At 33.5% G+C, this 15600-nt stretch overlaps 1 protein-coding gene across 1 annotated transcript in view; it reads left to right on the plus strand.

Annotated features, from left to right (window-relative positions):
• The window catches only part of CadN (Cadherin-N), an 855435-nt gene that overhangs the window by 301313 nt on the left and 538522 nt on the right, over positions 1-15600 (plus strand). Inside the window, exon 10 of the mRNA XM_067767104.1 lies at positions 15069-15258. Within this exon, the coding sequence (XP_067623205.1) occupies positions 15069-15258 (190 nt within the window). The remainder of the gene's footprint in view (positions 1-15068; positions 15259-15600) is intronic.

The following is a 15600-nucleotide window of genomic DNA, read 5'->3' on the forward strand; positions in this document are numbered from 1 at the left end:
TTGTATGCAAACTAGTCCCTCAATTTTTGAGATACCTTGATAAAATTTGGTGAGCAGGTGTATTTGGGTGTCCGATTAGACATTTGTCGGAACCGACCGGATCGGACCACTATAGCATATATCCTCCATACAACCGATTTTTCAGAAAAAGAGGATTTTTGTAATATCTTACCCAATTTAACAGATTGAAGCTTCAAACTTCACCATATACTTTCGTATATTGAACATATTGTTGCCTGAAAAAATTTATGAGATCGGTCGTATATATAGTATATATCCCCCACAACCGATTGTTCAGATAAGGAACTTTTCGTAATTACTGCCCTATTTTAAGAGCTAGAGGCTTCAAATTTCAGCGAATGCTTACGTATATAGCATATATTGTTGTCTGAAAAAATCATAAAGATCGGTGGTATATATACTATATATATGGTGGTATATATAGTATATATATATAGTATATATATATATATTTTCGCAAATTTTAGCCCCATTTTAACAGATAGAAGCTTCAAATTTCACCGAATATTTACTTATATAGCATATATTGTTGTCTGAAAAAACCATAGAGATCGGTTGTATATATAGTATATATCTCATACAACCGATTGTTCAGATAAGAAACTTTTCGCAATTTCTACCCCATTTTAACAGCTATAAGCTTCAAATTTCACCGATTGCTTACGTATGTAGCATATATTGTTGTCTGAAAAAATCATAGAGATCGGTTGTATATATAGTATATATCTCATACAACCGATTGTTCAGATAAGAAACTTTTCGCAATTTCTACCCCATTTTAACAGCTATAAGCTTCAAATTTCACTGATTGCTTACGTATGTAGCATATATTGTTGTCTGAAAAAATCATAGAGATCGGTTCTATATATAGTATATATCTCATACAACCGATTGTTCAGATAAGAAACTTTTCGCAATTTCTACCCCATTTTAACAGCTAGAAGCTTCAAATTTCACCAACTGCTTACGTGTATAGCATATATTGATGTCTGAAAAAATCATTGAGATCGGTGATATACATAGTATATATCTCATACAACCGATTGTTCAGATAAGAAACTTTGCGCAATTTCTGCCCCGTTTTAACAGTTAGAAGCTTCAAATTTCACAAAATGCTTTCGTATATAGCATATATTGTTGTCTGAAAAAATCATAGAGATCGGTGGTATATATATTATATACTTCATATAAACTGTCATATTGACCCATTTTTTACGGCTAGAAGCTTCAAGATTCATCAAATTTCATCAAATAGTTACGTTTACGTCATATATTTTTGAAATACGTGATTCGTAGCCATAGTTTTTACATGCAGACCACAAAAAACGTGAAGCTTTGCATCCTCACACAGATTGCCTACCTATTTTTATACTCAGTTGAGCAGAGCTCACAGAGTATATTAAGTTTGATTGGATAACGGTTGGTTGTACATATATAAAGGAATCGAGATAGATATAGACTTCCATATATCAAAATAATCAGGATCGAAAAAAAATTTGATTGAGCCATGTCCGTCCGTCCGTCCGTCCGTCCGTCCGTCCGTCCGTTAACACGATAACTTGAGTAAATTTTGAGGTATCTTGATGAAATTTGGTATGTAGGTTCCTGAGCACTCATCCCAGATCGCTATTTAAAATGAACGATATCGGACTATAACCACGCCCACTTTTTCGATATCGAAAATTTCGAAAAACCGAAAAAGTGCGATAACTCATTACAAAAGACAGATAAAGCGACGAAACTTGGTAGATGGGTTGACGTTATGACGTAGAATAGAAAATTAGTAAGATTTTGGACAATGGGCGTGGCACCGCCCACTTTTACAAGAAGGTAATTTAAAAGTTTTGCAAGCTGTAATTTGGCAGTCGTTGAAGATATCATGATGAAATTTGGCAGGAACGTTACTACTATCACTCTATATGTGCTAAATAAAAATTAGCAAAATTGGATGAAGAACACGCCCACTTTTTAAAAAAAAAAAATTTTTTAATTCAAATTTTAACAAAAAATTTAATATCTTTACTGTATATAAGTAAATTAAGTCAAAATTCAACTCCAGTAATGATATGATGCAACAAAATACAAAAATAAAAGAAAATTTCAAAATGGGCGTGGCTCCGCCCATTTTCATTTAGTTTGTCTAGAATACTTTTATTGCCATAAGTCGAACAAAAATTTACCAATCGTTCTCAAATTTTGTAGGAGCATAGATTCTATGACGGTAACTGTTCTCTGTGAAAATGGGCGAAATCGGTGGAAGCCACGCCCAGTTTTTATAGACAGTCCACCGTCTGTCCTTCCGCTCGGCCATTAACACAATAACTTGAGCAAAATCCGATATATCTTTACTAAACTTAGCCCACGTACTTACCTGAGCTCACTTTTTCTTGGTATAAAAAATGGGCGAAATCTGACCATAACCACGCCCACTTTATCGATATCGAAAATTACGAAAAATGAAAAAAATGCCATAATTCTATACCAAATACGAAAAAAGTGATGAAACATGGTAACTGGATTGGTTTATTGACGCAAAATATAACTTTGGAAAAAACTTTGTAAAATGGGTGTTACACCTACCATATTAAGTAGAAGAAAATGAAAAAGTTCTACAAGGCGAAATCAACAGCCCTTGGAATCTTGGCAGGAATACTGTTAGTGGTATTGCATGTATAAATAAATTAGCAGTACCCGACAGATGATTTTCTGGATCACCTGGTCCACATTTTGGTCGATATCGCGAGAACGCCTTCACATATACATCTAAGGGCCAATCGCTTTTAAAACCCTCATTAATACCTTTAATTTGATATCCATATCGTACAAAAATATACCAGAGTCACCCCTGTCCCACCCTAATGGCGATATCTCGAAAAGGCGTCCACCTATAGACCTAATGCCCCCTCCCTCTTAAAATACTCAGTAACACCTTTCGTTTGATACCCATATCGTACAAACATTCTAGAGTCACCCCTGGCCCACCCTAATGGCGATATCTCGAAAAGTAGTCCACCTATAGACCTAGTGTCCACTCCCTCTTAAAATGCTTAGTAACACCTTTCGTTTGATACCCATATCGTACAAACATTCTAGAGTCACCCCTGGCCCACCCTAATGGCGATATCTCGAAAAGGCGTCCACCTATAGACCTAATGTCCACTCCCTCTTAAAATGCTCAGTAACACCTTTCGTTTGATACCCATATCGTACAAACATTCTAGAGTCACCCCTGTCCCACCCTAATGGCGATATCTCGAAAAGGCGTCCACCTATAGACCTAATGCCCACTCCCTCTTAAAATGCTCAGTAACACCTTTCGTTTGATACCCATATCGTACAAACATTCTAGAGTCACACCTGGCCCACCCTAATGGCGATATCTCGGAAAGGCGTCCACCTATAGAACTAAGGATTACTCCCTTTTAAAATACTCATTACCACCTTTCATTTGATACCCATATCGTACAAACACATTCTAGAGTCACCCTGGCCCACCCTAATGGCGATATCTCGAAAAGGCGTCCACCTATAGACCTAATGTCCACTCCCTCTTAAAATGCTCAGTAACACCTTTCGTTTGATACACATATCGTACAAACATTCTAGAGTCACCCCTGGCCCACCCTAATGGCGATATCTCGAAAAGGCGTCCACCTATAGACCTAATGTCCACTCCCTCTTAAAATGCTCAGTAACACCTTTCGTTTGATACCCATATCGTACAAACATTCTAGAGTCACCCCTGTCCCACCCTAATGGCGATATCTCGAAAAGGCGTCCACCTATAGACCTAATGCCCACTCCCTCTTAAAATGCTCAGTAACACCTTTCGTTTGATACCCATATCGTACAAACATTCTAGAGTCACACCTGGCCCACCCTAATGGCGATATCTCGGAAAGGCGTCCACCTATAGAACTAAGGATTACTCCCTTTTAAAATACTCATTACCACCTTTCATTTGATACCCATATCGTCCAAACACATTCTAGAGTCACCCTGGCCCACCCTAATGGCGATATCTCGAAAAGGCGTCCACCTATAGACCTAATGCCCACTCCCTCTTAAAATGCTCAGTAACACCTTTCGTTTGATACCCATACCGTACAAACATTCTAGAGTCACCCTTGGTCCAGCTTTATGGCGATATCTCGAAAAGGCGTCCACCTATAGAACTAAGGATTACTCCCTTTTAAAATACTCCTTACCACCTTTCATTTGATACCCATATCGTACAAACACATTCTAGAGTCACCCCTGGCCCACCCTAAAGGCGATATCTCGAAAAGGCGTCCACCTATAGACCTAATGCCCACTCCCTCTTAAAATGCTCAGTAACACCTTTCGTTTGATACCCATATCGTACAAACATTCTAGAGTCACCCCTGGCCCACCCTAATGGCGATATCTCGAAAGGGCGTCCACCTATAGACCTAATGCCCACTCCCTCTTAAAATGCTCAGTAACACCTTTCGTTTGATGCACATATCGTACAAACACATTCTAGAGTCACCCCTGGCCCACCCTAATGACGATATCTCGAAAAGGCGTCCACCTATAGACCTCATGCCCACTCCCTCTTAAAATGCTCAGTAACACCTTTCGTTTGATACCCATACCGTACAAACATTCTAGAGTCACCCCTGGCCCACCCTAATGGCGATATCTCGAAAAGGCGTCCACCTATAGACCTAATGCCCACTCCCTCTTAAAATGCTCAGTAACACCTTTCATTTGATTCCCATATCGTACAAACACATTCTAGAGACACCCCTGGTCCACCTTTATGGCGATATCTCGAAACGGCGTCCACCTATGGAACTAAGGATCACTCCTTTTCAAAATACTCATTAACAGCTTTCATTTGATACCCATATCGTACAAACACATTATAGAATCACCCCTGGTCCACCTTAATGGGGACATCTCGAAAAGGCGTCCACCGATAGACCTAAGGCCCACTCCCTCTTAAAATGCTCAGTAACACCTTTCATTTGATACCCATATCGTACAAACAAATTCTAGAGTCAGCCCTGGTCTACCTTTATGGCGATATCCCTAAATGGCGTTCATCCATAGAACTATGGCCTACTCTCTCTTAAAATACTCTTTAATACCTTTCATTTGATACACATGTTATACAACCACATTCCAGGGTTACCCCAGATTGATTTTCCTTATTTTGTCTCCATAGCTCTCAACTGAGTATGTTATGTTCGGTTACACCCGAACTTAGCCTTCCTTACTTGTTTATTTTATATTTATCTTAAAAATCGTTTAGATATGTTCAAATTTCACCAAATGCTTACGTGTATAGCATATATTGTTGTCTGAGAAAATCATAGATACCGGTGGTATATATAGTATATATCCCATACAACCGATTGTTCAGATAAGAAACTTTGCGCAATTTCTCCCCATTTTAACAGTTATAAGCTTCAAATTTCACCGATTGCTTACGTATATAGTATGTATTGTTGTGTCAAAAAATCATAGAGATCGGTGATATATATAATATATATATGATGGTATATATAGTATATATATATAGTATATATATATTTTTTTTACGATTTCGGCCCCATTTTAACAGCTAGAAGCTTCAAATTTCACCAACTGCTTACGTGTCTAGCATATATTGATGTCTGAAAAAATCATTGAGATCGGTGGTACACATAGTATATATCTCATACAACCGATTGTTCAGATAAGAAACTTTGCGCAATTTCTGCCCCGTTTTAATAGTTAGAAGCTTCAAATTTCACAAAATGCTTACGTATATAGCATATATTGTTGTCTGAAAAAATCATAGAGATCGGTCGTATATATATTATATACTTCATATAAACTGTCATTTTGACCCCTTTTTTACGGCTAGAATCTTCAAAATTCATCAAATTTCATCAAATAGTTACGTTTTCGTCATATATTTTTGAAATACGTGATTCGTAGTCATAGTTTTTACACGCAGACCACAAAAAACCTGAAACTTTGCATCCTCACACAAAGTACCTACCTGTTTTTTATTTTATATTTATCTTAAAAATCGTTAAGGTATGTAGATCTGTTCACTATATATTTCTTATCTTATACATCCGATTATTCGGAGATTACGAACGGAATAAGATTATTGTTCAGCCCCATTCATGAAAGGTATGAAGTCTTCGGTTCACTATATATTTCTTATCTTATACATCCGATTATTCGGAGATTACGAACGGGATAAGATTATTGTTCAGCCACATTCATGAAAGGTATGAAGTCTTCGGCACAGCCGAAGACAGTCCCGTTCTTACTTGTTTATTTTATATTTATCTTAAAAATCGTTTAGATATGTTCAAATTTCACCAAATGCTTACGTGTATAGCATATATTGTTGTCTGAGAAAATCATAGATACCGGTGGTATATATAGTATATATCCCATACAACCGATTGTTCAGATAAGAAACTTTGCGCAATTTCTCCCCATTTTAACAGTTATAAGCTTCAAATTTTACCGATTGCTTACGTATATAGTATGTATTGTTGTGTCAAAAAATCATAGAGATCGGTGATATATATAATATATATATGATGGTATATATAGTATATATAGAAGCTTCAAATTTCACCAACTGCTTACGTGTATAGCATATATTGATGTCTGAAAAAATCATTGAGATCGGTGGTACACATAGTATATATCTCATACAACCGATTGTTCAGATAAGAAACTTTGCGCAATTTCTGCCCCGTTTTAACAGTTAGAAGCTTCAAATTTCACAAAATGCTTACGTATATAGCATATATTGTTGTCTGAAAAAATCATAGAGATCGGTCGTATATATATTATATACTTCATATAAACTGTCATTTTGACCCCTTTTTTACGGCTAGAATCTTCAAAATTCATCAAATTTCATCAAATAGTTACGTTTTCGTCATATATTTTTGAAATACGTGATTCGTAGTCATAGTTTTTACACGCAGACCACAAAAAACCTGAAACTTTGCATCCTCACACAAAGTACCTACCTGTTTTTTATTTTATATTTATCTTAAAAATCGTTAAGGTATGTAGATCTGTTCACTATATATTTCTTATCTTATACATCCGATTATTCGGAGATTACGAACGGGATAAGATTATTGTTCAGCCCCATTCATGAAAGGTATGAAGTCTTCGGTTCACTATATATTTCTTATCTTATACATCCGATTATTCGGAGATTACGAACGGGATACGATTATTGTTCAGCCCCATTCATGAAAGGTATGAAGTCTTCGGCACAGCCGAAGACAGTCCCGTTCTTACTTGTTTTTATTTGAACTTTTTCATTTCATTCTTTTTCATTTTTTAATTTGTTTCATTTAATTAAATTTTATTTTATTTTATCTTACTTTTTTATTTAATTAAATTTTTTTCGTTTTATTTTAATTTATTTTATTTTATTTTATTACATTTTTTTAACTATTTCATTTTATTTTTTTTTATTTGAACTTTTTCACTTTATCTTTTTAATTTAATTTTTTTCAATTTATTTGGATTTATTTTATTTATTTTAATATATTTCATTTTATCTTCTTTTATTTTATTTTATTTTTTTTTTTTAATTTTTTTAATTTTAAATTTTTTTGTGTTTTGTTTTGTTTGAATTATTTCATTTAATCTTTATATCTGAAATGTTTCATTTAATTTTTTTAATTTTAGTATTCTTAATATACATATATGATTTTATTTTAATTATTTTGTTTTCTAAATTGCTTCTAATATATTTTATTTTGTTTTATTTTATTTGAATTATTATTTTTCCCCCGTTTGCTCTTTGTTATTCCATATAAATCTAACAAAATAATATAAAAGGATGTTCCAACCAACAAAGTCCTATAAAGAAACACATATCAGCTTAAACTTGAATACTTCAATGTGCTTTGGTTTTGTGAACACTCCTTGATTCTTTACTTCCCACAAAACAGAAGTGTATATAATTGGCATGCATAAAACGTGTGCATATGCTCAGATACTTTAATTAGTAAGTAGTTGACGCGTGATTTCGCTCAAATCAATTCTACCACGTACATTGTTCTCATATTACGCTACAGTGCCATGACCATTACTCTTACATTCTATATTACTCCATACAGTGTAATTGTATTGGTATATACAAATAGAACACACTACGACTATGCTTACCCATTCTCGTATATTCTATACAGTGTATAAATACCATACACTACATTTACATTTTAGCATTTTAGATATATCCTCCTCACATAGCATATCACTTAAAAAGACTACGCTTACACCTTAAATTCAGCATTCACACATACCGTGACCAAAGTTGTTTACACATAAAAAATTGTAATTGCAATCGAGAGAGAGAGAGAGAGTTTTGCTATTACTGCTGTTAGGTACTACATAGTTGCATATATTTTTTGCAGTGTACATCAATTTATAAGTGTGAACAGTGCTATCTACGCGTAATTTAAATTCTCAAATAAAATATGCGCAAGCACGACCCCACCACAGCAGCCGTATTTGACAAATAACGCATAGTTCACTTTAAATGCATAAAAAATTTCACGTATTTTCACGTAGGTATTGGTTTTAAATTTATAGATGTGTGTATATAAGCACTATTTTAAAATATTTACCAAACCGACTCAGTTAATTGTGCGTGTGTTTGGTGTCTGCTACTCACAAAAATTACGCTTTCTATATACAGTTTCAACCGTGACTTCACAACGAAAAATGTCTATTAAAATAATTTTTTTCTTTGCTACGAATATGTTTACAAATATTTTGCTTCAACGAGTATGAATTTTGTGAAGTATTGCAAACATTTTCGCATTTTAAATGTTCCAAAACGAAAGTCGTTTTAATTCTGATTGTGATTGTATGCAAAACATAGGAATGAGTGTATGTAAAAGTTTCTCCAACACTTGAATGTGTTGAGCTGAATTTATAGTTGCCAGCTTGTATGCTAATCCCACACCTCACACCTACAAAACCACCAATATACATATGAACAATTAAAATGTCATGCAGGTGGATATGTCAACTTATATGTGAGTACATTTGCTGCAATTTTTTTTAAAGCCTAAGGCCAACACTTTGGTATGCGACATGAGATGTTGCACAAATGCCACACCTTTACTTCCGCTTGACAATTGCATAAATGTATGTGCAGTGTGTTTACCCATCTGTACATACAGACATATATATCAAGCTCCTAATATGTATCATCTATTTTACATAATGCAAAAAGTGCATACCATATATTTATTAAGGTATTTTCTGGAGCGCCTGCGGCGAAGGGTGCCAAACCCGACATTTTAGTCTAGCAGATTGGGTGTGTAGTGTGTAAGTATCACAATTTCCCGACGGAGTGCAGTATTTTGGATGCCCATGGAAGGCTTGCCTATTCATGATAAAAATATTGGCGATAGAAACACCTTAAAGAACAAGAATATAGAATACAGTTCCGGAGAAAAATGTGGAGTTAAAATAAGTGCATTACGTATAGGTTATACAACGCTGTCGTCAGACCCATTTTAATATATAGCAATAAGGTTAAGGGGTTGGCATGGGGTAGACCGCAATGCTTATATCAGTCAATACCCTCCATACCCACAAAAGATTTTGCTCAATCTTCTCCCAATATACCTGAACGATAAGCTCCGGGCGAGTTGTAATGCGGTTAGACTGAATTTTTTGAGGGTTAGGATGATAGACTTTTCTCAAAACAGAGTTAGGAAGGCATCGATTGTCATGGAACTTAGTCCTTGATCTTTAACTTCGGATTGTATATATATATATGTAGTTAGTCTATGATATAATGGTTAAAATGATCGCTTTTATGAAGGTCGAAATATGCCAGTAGGGAGATAACAATTATCTAAATCTTAATATTACATCAAGTGATCCGGTGAAAGGGTATTTGAAGGAAATCTTTCAAAGATTATCCTTGTCCATTTACATTGCCACGTAGTGGTTTGTACTTTACTAGGAGCACAAGGAAGCTATGAGTTCGTTGCTTAATTTTGGTCTCTGCATGCTGCAGATATTCCGAAATATTACGGATGAAATTTACACCTCCACTACTGCAAGAAAATTTGTATAGTCAACATCTTTTTTGCCTACATGAGCTCAAAACTTGCCCTTTTAATCTAAACTACGCTTCTTTATGCATATGCATTGCATGTTCTTATATTTCATTGCAGATTTACTCATTGCACTTTCGTTTGTTTTGGCCTGTTGCATTCTACGTGCCCTCTCACACTTGCCTGCAAAAGAGGTCACACGCTGCGGGCTGGATTGCACTTTTACTCAAATATTTTCACTAGAAATTCAAGGCAGATGTGTGTGTGTGTGTGTATGTGTCCGTTTGTGTACAATCCATAAACAAATGAGCTTTCATATGCATTTGGCAATTTTCGTTAGATATGTAAGTAAGACAAAAGGAGTTCCTTTTACTCAATTTACAAATATCAGATTCTTTTTGAAAATACAAATTCTGAAGTGGTTGGTTGAACTGACATTTAAAATTTGTATGGTTTACTTAAATTTTAATATGTCAAAGTTTAATTAAGTTTTATTATAGCCTGAATAGAAACCAAATAAGAATATGTGGTTGTATGTTTAAAAAAATTGTTTAAGTTTTTGTCTTAGCTCGTTACATAGTTTACGGAAATAGGTGAAGGGATTAAATTTTGTTTATTTGGTTACTCTGTTGCTAGAAAAAGTTCTTAGTTAGTTATACAGTGTTATTAGGAAAGTAGATATGTACTTCGAAAATCAAAAAATTAAAACAAATAACAATATACATATATAATATATATAATTATATATACAGAGGTTAAGCAGTGATTGAAACGCTATATTACCCTGAAAGTTTTTTTGTTCTTGCTCCTGCTCTGAGCAGAATATAGAGCAGAGCCGTAGCACAAACGAGTATATGTTATCACTCATGCTTAGCTACTAGCTTTGACGTGCTTTAGAGCGGAGCAAATGGCAGAATAAGAACTCCAAACGAAATGCTCTCTGTAGCGGAGTGAGAGCAAAAAATAAAATGTGTTGCTACTTGCTCTGTAGGGCATTGTTATGCAGAAGTTTTTTCTTTTCTCGCGCTAATACTTATCTACACCAACTTGAAACGTAACGAAGCAATAACATTAACAACAATAACAAGATGCTTCAACAAAAACTTTAAAACCGACAAATAAAACTACAAGCAAAAACTCAACAATATCAGCGCTACATCAGCTTCAACAACGAAAACAAGAGAAAAGATAAAGTTCTACAAAACAATTCCGAACAAAACAAATAGCAATTTGCTCTCACTTCACTACAAATAGCATTTCATTTGGAGTTTTTTTCTTTCATTTGTTTTTCTCTATGTAGCTCATGGCAGAACTTGATAAATGCTATTGCTTTTTTATGCTATGACTCTGCTCTATGTTCTGTTCATGTTCAGAGCCGGAGCAGTAGCAAAGGATATTCTTCGCTACTATTTTGGGATAGCAAATGCAAGCATTGATATTAAGTAGCAAAACGCAGCAAAGTTATGTAAAAATTTCCAGGCAAAACATTATTCAACTATGTACATTCTACAAGTCTCCATATACATATTTTGTAGCCATTTCACATTTAAAAATCTTCAACACCGAAACCAACAAAAGCTTTTTATTAATTGGCTTCGATAAATATTTATATATATGCAAATTAACATAGTTTTGCATATATATATAAAAACACAGCTATTAACTAAAAATATACCACTATGTAAAAAGTAGTTTTAGCAAAGGTAAACTATAATGGAAAGCAACATACGAGCATTAAGAGATTACACAACAGAAAGGAACATAAAACTCACATAAAAATCAGAAAAACATCCTTGTATAATTACATAAAGTACAAATATATACACATTTATATACATATGTATATATACGCCCTTCGTTCCATCGCTAAAAACTCATCCCAAAAATTTTAACTCAGACGCGTAATTTAGCCCACTCTCACAATCCCAGCAGGTATCATCAAACCATAAAATGTCATCCAACCTACTCCCTTATCTCATAGCCAACAAATTTTTTCTCCATCAACTGTGGAGCTTTTAACCTTTTTGAAACATTTTTTATTTATTTTTTTTTTTTAGTTTTTAGTGTTTCAATTTCTTTACGCCGCATTTTTCGCCCTTTCTGATATTTTTTCATTCATTGGCATTTAAATTTTTCTTTCCAGTCACTTAACCCTGGCAGTACGTGCTGAATATAGTGACACATAGCTTTTTTTACTTTATTCCGTTTAACATTGTTAATGTGCAATAAACGTTTTTCAAAGTGTACGTTTAAAAAGTTAATCCAATGATTTTTAGCTTTTTGTTTTTTTTTGTACAAATAAGTCAGCGACACCAATTATAATTTTTTATTTTTTTTCCTACTAGAAAATTTTTACTTTGTTACCTCCAAATATATTTACATAACACCTATAAATTTATACATAACGCCATATATTTGTAAATATTTTTTAAATTAATAATGGCAACATCGTTTTTGAAGCCATTTTTCTAGGATTTAAATATTATTTATTTTATTCATTTTTTAAATATTACATTTACTTTGCCCTCAAATACGTTCATCCAAATGAGTCATTGGCCTCATTCTGGCTTAACCTCCACTGCAAAGCTCGAATGCGAGGACACCACATAATTGCAAGAAAATACACTGACGTCATTGATTAAATAATAGTGTATTAAAAATAAAAAGATATCAAAAATGCAAAGCAGTAACTGATAGATTTGTTGGGTTGGCTTTAAAAAAAAGCTAGTGGAAACTGCCATTTACAACAGTGGTACAGCACTAAGATTATAACACGTCGTTCAACCATTGTGTTTTTAGCGGGTTGTTTTTGTTAAGATAGTTTCCCCCGTTCCAATGGACAGCTCTACAGATCAGGATAAAAGTTCAATATGCAAATGCATAAAAAAATGGATACACATACATAGATCATACTGTTGTTGCATTTGTATGTTATATTTTCGTTATATATATATTATATTTTATCAGGATCTGCATCACTGTCCATTGGAACACAGTGTGTGTCAAAAGCGTGTATGGATTGTATTTGCATTGCCAAAAGTGATGCAATGCGCCCAAATGACTCATTTCGGATATGCAATTTGTATGAGGGAATGCGTCGCATTTGGAATATTTCGCCCAAATTTACGCATTTGGTGCAACTTAAATGTGATATAAAGTTGCTTTTCAATATTCGTTTATGTTTTACACAATAATATTGTAATATTTCCATTTTTTTCACAATATAATCGCACTTTTTTATAGAAAGTTTGCTATATGCAAATATATATGCGTCATAAAAACTTTTTGTCTTTTGTTATGTCGCATCTACCTACTGACATTGAAAAATTAAAAAAAAATATATTAATATATAATAATTATTTTTTTTTGTGTAACTTTGGTTTGTTTTTAGTAATTAATTTTATTTCGTATTAATTAAGTATGTATGTATTTTAGTGAAATCCTCATATTAAGCTATTTTAATTTTAACATATTTTTGAATTTCGTGCAAATATTACATATGCATTTACAAGTAGAACAATTTGCTATCAAAAGTTGGAAAGTATACCAAATTTGTGTTGAGCACAGAATTTCGTCATTACTTTCAATGTATGACAACATTTTCTAAATTTATCGTTTAATTTAAGCGTATTTAATAATTTAGTAAAAATTTAGACAAACTGACATCAGGACGAACTGACGGCGAGAACTATTGCGCTAGTACCTAGTAAACTTCTTCAAAGCTTTTTCATTCAGTAGTGGGCTTTATACAAGCACTCCTAAACTTCTGATTGAACTATTGACAAACAAACTCAGCCAAAGCCATGCGTTTGTTATTTTGCAACTTCTGCCAATCGCCTTCTTTGCATATTGTTGTAGATATATAAATAAAAAATGTTTAGTTTTTCATTTATGGTTTAAAATGAATAAACTGTTATTGTTTTGGGTCTAGTTAATTTGTTTTCAGACTTAAAGTAAAAGTTGAGTGGAAAAAATATATTTAAATATTGGAAACGCTAGTTCATATGTCTGTAAGTGCTACCAAGTAAAGAGGGTAAGCTGTCAAAAACTATCCACAAAAACATAAAATAATCATAGCCCCCTGCGGATCCAAAATTGATTGATTCAAGTAGATATCAGGATAAGAAACTTCTTGTTACATTTGTATGCTACATTTTATCGGGATCTGGATCAGCTTTCATTGGAACGCAGATATTATTTTCCTCTTTCGTTTAGAAATAGCCAAATAAAAGTCAAATTGAACATTCATCAATTCGTCAAATTTAACAATATCAATTTCCATTTTAAATTTGAATAGTTGGTAAAAAGAACAAAATCCAGAACTATTTTGCATTTATTATATAAAAGACATGCAGGTATAAATTCGCTCTTGCAAACATTAAAATTCTAAAATATCTAGTCAAAGTATTTTAAATAAGTATTTACTATCAGTAAAATGATAACAATTTTACAAATTAAACCAAATATGGAATATTTGCACGAATAACTACAACAATTTCACTTAAATACAAATACTGCTTGGCCAACAATGAAATATGACAAACCCCACAAAAAAATTTGATTTTTGAAAAAGACATGCACTGATTGAATGTTGAATTTTTGTAAAAGAGAAACAATAGAAATTACTTATTTTTCACAAGAAAAATATGTATTTATTTTCTATCTTATACTATTTCATTAAAATTATTATTGTTTCGCACACAAAATTATTATTTTAAATATGATTCAAACGAAATTTGTAATCCAGATTTTAATTAACACATTTAAAGCAATGTACAGAAACCACATTTTGTAAATTGCATTTTGTCATATTTCAGTTGGCTATTCTGTATGTATGTATGTACGTAGTTTACTAAAATTTTTAATTATTATTTCTACTTTTTAAACAATTGTTTGCAATTTTGCTAATATTATACTTTTTTTTTCAATTCCAATCCACTTTGACGTCTGCAACATTTTTAGCTCGGGCATTGAAGGTAATCCGACAGTATTTTATCGTCTAATGCCTGGGTCTACCGCACAAACCAACAAATTTCACACGTTTTATTTGCAACAAAGACCGGATAATGGGGATACATGGGCGGATATAAAAGTGAATCATCCGTTGGATTATGAAAGTATAAAGGAATATAATTTAACGATACGTGTAGAGGTGAGTAAAAATTGATTTGGATTAATAGCAAGTTAAAATGATTTAATTTTTGAATACAAACTTTTGTGGTAACTCGCTGTAGCTTGTGCGGTAGCGTGATTTGCACTATGGTATTGCAAACTGAGTCATCATCATTATCATTAATTGGTGCTTAACCCCCTAAGTTTTTTTAGCCGTTGCGTAAAAAGTCACGACAGCTATCTCCGTTTTACGATAATTAACGTCAATTTGGAGCATCAAGGGATTTCAATCTTTCTCCGACTGTCTCTCCCACTTCAGTTAAGGTTTCACCCAGGGCCGTAGAGAGAAAATCCGGGTCTGCAACTAAACAATTTACGGGCC

Source organism: Eurosta solidaginis, chromosome 2 (assembly GCF_040869045.1).
Source record: "Eurosta solidaginis isolate ZX-2024a chromosome 2, ASM4086904v1, whole genome shotgun sequence".
Lineage (NCBI taxonomy): Eukaryota > Metazoa > Arthropoda > Insecta > Diptera > Tephritidae > Eurosta > Eurosta solidaginis.